Source organism: Gymnogyps californianus, chromosome 1 (genome assembly GCF_018139145.2).
Source record: "Gymnogyps californianus isolate 813 chromosome 1, ASM1813914v2, whole genome shotgun sequence".
NCBI lineage: Eukaryota > Metazoa > Chordata > Aves > Accipitriformes > Cathartidae > Gymnogyps > Gymnogyps californianus.
The window spans coordinates 208,406,101-208,418,259 of NC_059471.1; the positions used below are offsets into that span (position 1 = coordinate 208,406,101).

The 12,159-nt window shown below is 37.2% G+C and overlaps 1 protein-coding gene across 1 annotated transcript in view; it reads right to left on the minus strand.

Moving 5' to 3' along the window:
- The window catches only part of PCLO (piccolo presynaptic cytomatrix protein), a 378,058-nt gene that overhangs the window by 46,699 nt on the left and 319,200 nt on the right, over positions 1–12,159 (minus strand). Inside the window, 1 exon segment of the mRNA XM_050905865.1 lies at positions 441–582. Within this exon segment, the coding sequence (XP_050761822.1) occupies positions 441–582 (142 nt within the window).

Sequence of the window (12,159 nt, forward strand, 5' to 3'; positions counted from 1 at the left end):
ATTCAAACTCTTAAAAACTTGGGAAAAGTTGAGTTATGTCCAGAATCTGAATTTCAGTTGCATTAGTAACACTTCTTTCTAGAAGGAGGTCAATCTGAAAACTTAAACTAAGCATTCTCAAGCCTACGAAAGTTGTACTTTTGAAACACAACCCAAGCCCACCTCTACACACTTTCATCAAAGGCTGAGACTAGCACCTCTCCTGTGTGACAGCAATAAATTCATGAGGTTGAGGCAGAGGTTTGGTTGGTTATTAACAATTTAATGTTCAACAAAGCAGAATAGAGATTTGAGCTCTGAGAAATTCTCCCCAGTTACCTGCTATTCTACTGCATAACTCAAGTGTGCAGAGGAAACTACGTAAGAAGATGCCTGGCAAGTGAAAAGGCTATACATAGTCAGTGCATGGAGGATACAGTATGTTAAAGGAAAAGCCTTACATTCTTGGGATGGGAAATAGATTATTCTCTCCTGTGGCACTGCTGCTGCCTTCGCTATCCATGCTGTATCCACTGCCAAAACTACTGGCTGACGAGCCAGTGGAGACAGAACTTTCTGCGGGTCGGTGATTAGTAGACCTTGCTGTACAGGGTGGGAACAGTGGGTTACCAAAAACCTTGTAAGACATCAGTACCATCCACGTTAAGAAAAAATGTAATTTATCAAAATCACATGCTGCAAACACTTTCACTTTGTTACTTTACATTCCAGTATTGTGTTACCATCTTTTGCAAACGATGTTTATTTTCACATAGAATAAGGTGTTCTAAACCAAATAATATACCACCATATTTTTTCTCCAGTCATGTTAATAGTTCAAATCAACAGCCTGAAGGAAAAAAAGAATGGATTAGATTGATTAACACTGCTTTTCTGATTAAAGCTACAGAAAACCAGTTATTCATATGAAGCATTTCATATGGTAATCTTGTAAAAATGAAAGTCCCAGTGGGCCTGCCTCATATTCCTTGTGAAACATTCTTTGCATTTGGTGATTTTGAGAAGGAGAGGAAGCTGAAAGGAGATATAAGTACACCATCTATAGTCACAGAGACCGTATGAAGACCTCCACCCCTCTTCAGACATAACACAGCTACTGCATTATATTTCTCAACTGCTCCTACCCATCTGGATCTCTCTTACTACATGCCTAGAATTTTAATGCACATATTTTGATGGGAGATGCCCTAATCTTGTTTAAGACCATTTGGTGTAGGAAAAGTACACCAGTTTATGCTATTTTTACTTCAGATGCCTTACTTTGTGTTTTGGATATTATTGTACTACATGAACAAATCTTCCGGTATTCAGCCTTTAGCAAGTTGAGAAATATAAACAAAAAAGGACACAGTGACATTACACATAATAATTAATACAGGAACAGTAGAGTAGCTATTCTCATATTGAATAATACAATTGTCTGGTAATATTAATACAGATTTTTGGAATTTTTTTGTTAAATGTCCTCTACTACACCTACTATTGTCATGTTTCATCTGTTCCAACTGACTGACTCTATATACTGAAGGTAAAAAATACTTTTTTGTAAAGTTATTTTTCTGTGAAGACTTAATGAATTTTTATGTTATTTTGGTGAACTGTGAAACTTTAATGCAAGCAGTTAAGAGAGATTCTTCTTTAAACAAGAAATTAGTCAAATATCTAAATGGAAATTACTTCAAATAAGAGCCAGAGCCCCAACAGTGTTTTGCCTTAAACTGGCAACCAATATTATTTACGTCTGCCTGAATGAATGATATTTTTGGTGAAGACCGCTGCATGCTGCCAGATGTAGGACCAGGAAGCTGAGTGTGGCTCCTCAAACGTAATGCAAAAACAGATTAATAATTGAAACTAGACGAGAGGAATGGAGCAATTCACATATCATCAGTCCTTGGGCCAAACTGTGAGTTAAGACAGAACTCTTACTCTGCAAAGTGATTCTTCACTGCTAAACTGAGCTGTCACGTAACTTTTTTTTTTTTTCATATTCTATTAGCCTGCTCTGTTTCACTGTTGCCTACAGCCACAGAAGGAATCTGTCAGTCTATATTATTTTCAGACAAAAATATTCTTTAGCTCTATTTCATGATTTTATACATTGATCATAGGCTATCTTCTTGGATGTTAATACAAATTAATAAACTGTAAAATAATAGTGTTATTAGCAGATACTCTCAGTATCTCATCTGGAGAGAAAGCCACCCATGTTTTTTTCCAGCAGAGACATCCAGAGCACAGCAGTGTTGTTGAGCAGTGGTTGCTCTATCACTTTCAGTTTGTGAGTGAATTCCTATGCCTATGGTGACATATCAGCAAACTGCTGTTGGGAAATGTCGGGCAAGAGCGAGATTTCAGGGAAAAGAGATCAAGCTCTCCTTTACAGTGCATTCTTGCCAGCTGCCCTGTATTCAACAGCCTGAATTGGGGCTATCTCATGCCTGTCCCAAACTAATCCATAAACCTCATTTCTCACAGTGTTTGTGTGACCTGTGTGACTTCTCATGTTTGTTGTTTGAGATTCTGAGGGTTTCTTTAGGTTGGGTTGGGGTTTTTTTGCCATGGCATGACAAATGCCTCATAGGTGAGGACAATCAGGAAAGCCATACATCTGCAACAACCATGGAAGTCAAGACAGTATTGTACCAGCACAAAAAAGCATCTTTAGTCCTTCCCTTACGCATGAATTTGCTTAGTGTTGCATACATCTCCACCACAACATATGTGGCTGAACGGGTGGTTCATATCTGGGCTCTTATTTTTATTGACTTTACTGTAAAAGCTAGTGCCTGAAGTAATTTCTTATATCTTTACTGGTGGATTTCTAAAACCAGTAAGAACCTAGAATTTAGTTCAAGCCAGAAAAGCTTAAATTAAGCCTTTATAAATGATTTAGAAGTTTTGCTACATCTATTTATAATCAAAACATAGTTGTTTCTTTTGAAACAGCTGTATCTTGATGATACATTCAGTATGCTGTATTTTTAGTTTCTCTACTGTTTTCACTAATTTACATCTTTTTCTATATTGATGTTTTTTCCCATAAGATCTCTTGGTGAATGGTTATAATGGATCCAAGTTTAGATTCATGACTGGATTTTGAAAATTCTAAAGTTCAATATTCTTTTTTTTTCCTATCTGCTCTATGAAAGTAATGAACTACAGCGTCAGTTTGTGACAAGAGATGAAATCCACAAATAGATTTACAGCTGGTTTTGTGACAAATTAAGAATCTTGATACAGAGAACTCCTCCATAACTCATGAGACACCCACATTTTCTATATATCTATTTTTTTATAGATAAATCTAGACCTCTAAGCTTCTGCTGCTGGTTATATAGGAAACTTCTAAGTTCTGAAGATGTGGCAACGCCTGCTGCCAGGCAATATTTTGTCTGAGTTAGAATAACCATGGTTAGATTTGTACTGTAAGTTGAAAGTTCGAACTTGTTCCCTGCTCTCATGTACAAGGGACTAGTTTGTACATCCATTTACAGCCTTGACCTTTCTCTTTGAACAAATGCAAACATTGTCTTAGGAACTTTAACAAGAAAGTCTGAGTTCACTGTGGTACTCCTCTGGTCTTACTAGCCGATGTAAGGTCTGTGAAGCCCTGTGTCAGAAGAATTGCCACCTTGCTTGGCCAGTTGGGTTCCTATCCACATAAAGGACAAGTAACTAAAGTGAGATTAGGGCAGGTTCACTTCTGAGTTACAGAGCTTCTGCTTACAGCTGCCTATGCTAGAAAATGCCTAAGTTCTCAGGTTTTGGCATCAAAGTTCTAGCAGGAGGTGCCTTGGTCTGTAGAGTTGAATAGTTTCATACGGATTCACTCTGGTCCAAGGATCAGATATTCTCTTCTGGTATCACAGAGGTGCCTGATACTACAAGATGTAGTCTTGCTTTACTTAAATCTACAACATTTATCTGAATAGGAACTTGGGCAAAGGCAATTGCCATCATTTGAATATTAAGTATCCAGAGTATAGAAGAGCTATGTTTCATTGATTCCTTGCCCTTTGGTTTTTCAAATTATTTCCTGGTTCTTAGGGGGAAAAAAAAAAAAGCCTTTTAGAAACTCTTAGAAAGCTTAGAAAACTTTTAAAATACTTCTCATAGGCAAGGTCTTGCTGTCAATTACATATGATGCTGAAATCTTTCGATTTTTGGAGAAAAGCCTCAGCAGATGGAAGAGACTAAGCTTAACTGAAGATCATTACCCAGCATCATCCTTTGGCCTCTTTCTGGGAGAGAGGAGATACCCCTTTCTCCCTCTAGCCCCTTCTCCATGAACTTTTTATGCAGTTTATCAGGTGCTTGGTGCTTTTTAAGGATTGTAACATCAATGATGTCTGGGCTGTCCAGCCATTGAACTTATGAAGAATAGAAATAGGAAATGAAAGTTTAGTTTAAAACTCTAATATGAGCTGCTTCCTCTGAAACAGTGCACAGAATTTCCTATTATACAAAGCTATTGTAGTTTGATTTCATTTTCATCTGCTAATCCTATTTTAGCTGGTAGTTCCCCCAATGAGATGAAATGTTCTCTACTTGGAAGGTGTGTTGATGGGTAGACATGTCATATTTAGTAGCTAGCAATGTGGTGCTAATGCCTCTGAGTGATACTGTTTTACTGTCTGTTGTACAGGCTGGCATGAGCAAAAGTTTCAGTTCAACCTTTCTAGTGAATAATACATAAATGAGTTGGAAGAGTTCTCGATTGCTTACAGTAATACTTTCAGATTCTAACGAAGTGGATCATAATGTTATCCCTGGTGTAGGATCAGGGTTTCCCAAGAAAAAAATGATAATGGTTAGACAGATACCTTTTGTACTCTGTGTTGTTTACAAAAAAAAAAAAAAAAAAAAAAGACTTTTCCTTCGACAGAATATTTGACCATGTATTCCCTTATGCCTTCTTGGAAAAGAATTGCTGATTCAAGAAAATTGAGGCTAGCACTGATCTCACCTTTCAGCTCCATTTTTTTATTTTTATTTTTTTAAATTATTATTATTCTTAGTATGATATTAGTTGAATGCATCTATGGCAAAAATTTGCTTTTGCTTATGCTTTGGCTTATGGATCCAGTTAGAAAATCAAGTTTTATAACCAAGGAAAACACGTAAGTCATGCCTTAGTATAAAGAAAATATCGTATTAAAATCAGTAAGAAAGGAAAGAATGGAAGCCATATGATTTCACTTAATCTTTCTGAAAAGTCTGTTTTTACAACAGAGAAGATGCTTATTTAAAACTTAACATAAGGGAGATAGATAGATAATTCACACAAGTCCTATAGCCTTGAACTGTCAAGTCAGTCAGCAGCAGAATGGAAACTATCCAGCACTGTCAGCCACTCCACCCATTCTTCTACAGCGAATGGACTATTTTTTTTTTTTTTTAAAGACTTAAATTTGAAAAATGGGACTATGCTGTTCTGTGGTTTCTATGGCTAAAAGAAGAACAGACTCAAGCAGAACTTATTCCTGGGGATTAAATTGTAGATGTTCCCCTTTTCAGGTATCTGGGGAAAGATAGTTCTATCTGTAAACCAAACAGGAGGAGGGAAAAATGCTTTTGAGTACGCATTCAGGATTAAGTTTTGAGAATTTGCCTCTAATTGCTTGGAAAAAAAATTGTTCTTTATAACTGGCAGTCTTGTGAGAAACCCTGGGTGACAAAAAGGGCTGATAGCATCATGCTGAGTCTTGCCAAAGAGATGCAAGCCCACGGGAGCGGGTGAAATCACCAATCTGCTTTGGATAGTTATCTGCTGACCAACAGACTGGGCATGTCACACAGCACCTTCTGGCAGAAGCTTGTCTACCCTTCACTCTCAGATGCCTTGTGTTCGAAGTGCTCCAACCTCGACTTGCCCCCAAATGCCAGTTTACCTGTTTTTATGAAGGGTTTGCTAGCACTAAAAGCAAGTGCTGCTCAGGCTTGCTCCGTAAGGCTCTGCGGTGTAAAACCCTGTTGTTGGGACTGCTAGTTGCATCTTTTGTGAACTGACAACAGAATGGGTATACATAAATTAACTTGTGATCAAAGGCATATAACTCAGATCAGTTCTGATAGTTTCTTTTCCTCACTCTTCCTCATATTGAACAGTACTTTAGACCACGGTCTCACCCATTTCAGCCACATTTGTATATTAGACATGGCTTTGACCACACACTGAGCAGTGATATTTTGTGAAATTTCAGCCCAACTCTTTACAGAGCAATTTACCATTTGAAGTGAGTAATGGCAGAACAGCACTCATCTTAAACTGTGGTGATGGCATTTCTTTACCCAGCAAAGCAATTCTGATGAAATAATTTTCTTCCATGTGCTCCGTAGGGTTAGGCTACCATCTAATAGACTTTTGAAATAAGAGTTATCAAACGAAGAATCTGAGCAATTTCCTGAAATTACATGTCAGCTTAAAATGGTGGAAGAGTAAATAGCAGGAATAGCCAAAGCAAAATGTGCCAGCTATTAGACTGAAACAAGACTCAAAAGACAGTCTCAGATTATTGCTATCTGCAGAGAGTGGGGACAAACTGTTCTTGTTTTGATAATGATTCTTGGAAATGGGTTATTTGTAGCAATACGAAGGCCCATTTAACTTGGAAATTAAGAGACTAGTGAAGCTAGGCATAAAACAGCTTTGGGCAGTAAATTATTTAAAGTGTGAAGGAAACATCCTAAATTATTGTAGGAAATTAAAACATGGCATTGCCTATTAAAAGCATGAAAATGGGTATAGACCTAAAGGGATCCCAAATAAGCAGGTGTTTAAATCCACAATCATATCCCATTCAAAAGATTTATAGAACCTAGGAATCAATTTCCTTTCACTCCACATTGTTGCTAATGCCAGTAAATAGAACTTAGCGATAAGGAAAATTCCTGTCGATTTTAATTTCTTACAGCTAAGTGGCTAGAAATTACACAGTGCTGGCTCATGGATTTTACAGTGCTAGCAATATCTTGGTACATACACCACATCACATTTCTGTGTAGCTTTAACCTGTTATGCTGACACTTAAGTGAACTTTTGTCAAAGTTGTTGGACCAAGGGAGTTGAAAGCAGGTACGCTGCCTTTTGAACTAAAGTGTTTTAAACCAGAGGTCTTTGAGAGGTGTAAATTGACATGCTCATTTGGGTACAATTGTGAAAATGCTGATGCACAGTCTGTCTACTCTAGATATTCTAGTTAACAGTATTAGCTCTGATAGTAGACCTCCCTCTGACCAGTAAAATCACTTGACACACATTTGGAAAGTAGTTTCCTCTTAGGATATCACAGAAAAGCTTTTGTGTCATGATGGAAAATTTATAATGTAAAAGATGAAATGTTCTCTATGAGATGGGAGAAATAAATAGGTTCTGGGTACATGCATTAGATCTGGAGGTTTTCAGAAAATGTTGTGATTTTAAATTCCCAGAGGTTTGGGGTTGAAAAAAACCTTTCTATTATTGAGTAAAAAAGTATAGGAAAAATAGACAGAAATTGCTGTAGAAATATATTGTTTGTATTACCTTAAATGGTAATTTAACAGGTTGTCATGGTTTAACCCCAGCCAGCAACTAAGCACCACGCAGCCACTCGCTCACTCCCTCCACCCAGTGGGATGGGGGAAAGAATCGGAAAAAAACCCCTCGTGGGTTGAGATACAGGGAGTTTAATAGGACAGAAAGGAAGGAAAAATAATGATAATGATAATAATAATAATATGACAATAACAATACTAAAAGAATTAGACTATACAAAACAAGTGATGCACAATGCAATTGCTCACCACTCGCTGACCGATGCCCAGTTAGTTCCCGAGCAACAATCTGCCCCTCCCAGCCAACTCCCTCCCAGTTTATATACTGAGCATGACGTCATACAGTATGGAATATCCCTTTGGCCAGTTTGGGTCAGCTGTCCTGGCGGTGTCCCCTCCCAGCTTCTTGTGCCCCTCCAGCCTGCTTGCTGGCTGGCATGAGAAGCTGAAAAATCCTTGACTTAGTCTAAACACTACTTGGCAACACCTAAAAACATCAGTGTGTTATCAACATTATTTTCCTACTAAATCCAAAACACTGCACTATACCAGCTACTAGGAAGAAAATTAACTCTGTCCTAGCCGAAACGAGGACACGGGTATGTTTGGACCTTTAAGTGAAACACATGGTATTTTCTCCAGATCTTCAACATTTGCTAACTGATTCAGGTCAAGAATATAGCAGTGGTTTTCTCCTGGCAGGTTGTTTACTTGTTTGGTTGTTTTTTTCATGTGTGCCAAATAAAAGAGGAGGTGCATATGGCATCCATCATCATATGATGTTCAAGCAACAGGGTATTGACTGGTAGCTTCTCTCTCATGAGTGTCTGTTTGAAAGGATAGAAAAATGCATAGGACTACAATGATGTTCAGGCTTAAAATCACCCACTGAGCTATTTAAATATTAATTTACTGTTCTCAAAAGACGCTAGGAAGAATCAAAATAATTTTCTAGAAATTCTTTTCTTTGGTCATAAAATTTTTTGTTGTTGTTGACCATTCGATATTCTGATATAATAAAGGAATTGTTTTTTCATTGTACAATCATTGTACCTTTGGGGGCAAAACTGGCACCTCCTCCTCTGCAAATAAGGACAAGCCCATTGAATTTCACCCATTAAGCCACACCCATGTAGAGACCACAGCCCCCTATAAAACTGTGTACTTTAAAAAATGACCAGTTACGTAGATAAATGCTGACTATATGGTGAACACAGTCTTTTTTTTGTGCTCTGAACTTCTTATTTCACTGGAAACTACACTTTCTATTCTAGTGAGGCAGAGGTGGTGCACCTTTCTACTTCACACAGACATTGAAGGGAAATTTTGCTGTTCTTTGTCCTTCTGATTCACTTTATTGGAAGTTATTAAAACTAAAGCATGTAGTTCATTCTTTTAAAACTATAAACTGGCTTCGAAAAGACTTTTTATATAAAATCAGTAAATAACTGTATTGCAGATACACCTACTGTTTTATATGCATATTTCCAGGGAACTGGTAATTATCATCAGAATATCTCTAACTGTTCAAATATCTGAAGAACCCTAAAATAACTTATTATATTTAAAACATAAGTGACCTACCAAGAAAATTCCATATAATGGAAAGATCCTTCTGTGGGATAAATTACTGACTTAAAAGGAGGTGGACTGATTTACACTGTCTCTAAAACTGACTTATCTGGTGGATAAACTCTAATACACAGATTTATGTTGAAAGGAATGTGCCTCATTTTATGTGAATGTGTAATTGGCAATGATTCAGATTTTTCACACAAATGAAATCAAATTAACTCAAACCTAGGCACTGCTCTCTCCCTCTGGCTTGGATCCCTTGCAACTTCTGCCTTCAAAGGGTTGGCTCTGAAATGTTATTGTTTCTCTCTGAGGGGCGTGATGGGAATGTGTATTACACAACTGGTTTCTTTGCAGATCACACTCTTATCTCTCACAGGCAAGAAGAAAATTATACTTCAGGGTTTGTTTTTAATGAAATGCTGTAGTTGAATATTGGATTTTACAGAGATGCTGAACAAAGACCAATGTGTTTTCTGTTGTAGCTTCACCTTAATTTTATAACAGATTGATTAAAATAAATTTTTTACTGTTTAAAATTAATACAGAAATAGTTCAGTCCAATAAACTTAGACTGATGCAAGTCCTTTGCATTCACAAAATATAATATGTATACTGTGGGTGCTGGTTTTGTTTATGATTTCCTTTTTACTTCTCATCAGACATACAATTAATAACTGACAAAATACATCCAATAGAAAAGGTCCTAGGAGTCAGAAGTAGAGAAAGATTTCTCTGGGGCATTCTAAGAATGACTGAGGCTTCTTGTTTTGTTTTGATTTTTCAAGTCCAAATTCAATTCAAGGGAAAAAAAAAGAAGCTATTGAGAGACTAGGTTAAAGGAGGAAAGTCTTTCTGAGCGTTCTCTTAGGTAGAGAAGGACTGATGATCACTCACAGCATAGAAATTTTCCCATCACCCTTGCGGAAATCTTGCTACATTACTACCAGCTTGTGTGCTTGGGCTGAAAAAAACCAAACTGTTGTTCTAAAAGGTGCTGTTCTCTGATAAATTCACAGAGAAATAGCTGTGGTAAAAAATAATAATGATGTTGTGGATTATCTGTAATGGCTTCCTTAATAAAGGGCTTTGAGACTTAGTGACAAAAAATTACTAACTTGCCAAGATGACTGTTCCAGTCCATAAAACCAGTTCATAATTGGTTCTTTTCCAGGTGCCAATAAAGTAGGCTGTAATGGGGGTGGGTACCACAACCATGAAGCATCCCTGTACGAATGGACTTGCAAATTGATGATGCCCTAATATTCATTGTTCACAATACTCTCAACTTTTAGAATTTTTGAAATGCAGGGGAAAACTCTCCTTCCTTTATCACCTCTTCCTCCCGCAAAGAACTCCATAAATTGAAAGCTGTTTTGAGCACCTTTGGTGCTTTTTCTATTCAAGGTCATAGTCTCTTCTCATTTTACTTACATACTCCACAAAACTGCAATAACTAATCTTGCTTTTTGTTCTTGCTGAAACAGATGAGATCCATTTACCTCAAAATGGTAATTATTGGCCCACCTCATATGAATAAATTAGGACAAACTAGTTTTGGTACAATAAGAAGAAGCCAAAACTTCTCACAGATCTGAAACCAGACTTGTAGACTTTGTGTAGGTGACCATGCATTGCGTACATTTGCGAGAAGTAAAAAGACAAAGGGACCGTGTCTCTTCATAGTAACTCTAACCTTGCTTATATATTAATGATATTAATGTGGGCTTTTATTCCCATAACTCTCTATGATGCTTCTAATATTGCTGAGCCAAGTGCATATCGATACATATACTTTTTGCAATTTTAAAAGTAAAGAAGCTAGCATAACTGTTCAGTGGCAAGGGTACTTGAAGCTAACAGCCTAGCTACTTCCTTATCATAAAAGTGTATGTGAACCTTGATTCAACCTTATATCACAAGCAAAAGGTTTTAGCATTGCTTGTCTATGCCAAAAGGCATCATAGGACTACAAGTCTTTATGATAAATCTCTACAGACATGACGCTTCAAAAGATCGTAAGAGTTATTTAGATTTCTATGGTATACATGCCAGGAATAGGATGGGCCTTTCAGTTATGATGCCTGACCTACTACCATGATATCCTCTGGCCTCTGCCTGAACTGAGTGTCTGGAGTTGAGCTGTAGAGTAAGACAATATGTGTGGGGGTGGATGCACATGTGTGTAGATAGATATATTTATGGAAGAGTTCTTAAGGCTCTCGTAAGAAACAACTTGTTATTTCTAAATACAATGTTTAAAATTATTTATTAAATTTGCCCTTGTTAATTAGCTGTTTTCACATCACACTAGTTCTTTTAATGACTTGTTGTCTTTAGGGTATACTGTTTGAAGTATCATTCCCTCTTTCTCTCCTACAACCTTCTCAGCCAGACTGCATGGTCCACGGTGTGCAATGGTGTTGACAGAAGAACCTTCAATGAATCATGAGAGCTTGGGAAGGGACTACAGCACAAGAGAAGATCTGGGAATCCAGTCTGTAAGTTTATTGGGATAACCCTCAGATTCCATGGAAATAAACAAAATGCTCCAGAAGTCAAAAGAACAGTGCCAATTTGAACCAATTGAGATTCTGGCTCTTTATTTGTGATGAGGGGAGAAATTGATGCTATGTGGTATTTAGGTTTGATGTACAGGTGCCTACAGGTAGAAAATAATTTTTTAAGAGGCTGATAGGAAAGTTATCAAGAGATTGAGCTATACATGGTTCAAAACTCCTTTCCTTTCCACTGGCGGTTTGAAAAATTATCTATGCTAATGACTTTTGACATAACAACTACATTGGGAGAGGAGAAAGAAATTGTTAGTGTCCCAATTAGAATTCCAGAAACAAAAATGTGCAATTAGGTTTTTGTCACAGTACAAGAAATGTTCAGTCATGCTTAAGCAGACCAGCTTGGATACATCCTTTTCCTTGGGCAACAACATGAGCAAAACTATACCATTTTCTAAGTCCTCCAGTGGAATGGAAGTGCACACGTTTGTTGTTTTGTAATGCTTCTTAGCAGAGTTTTTCATTATGG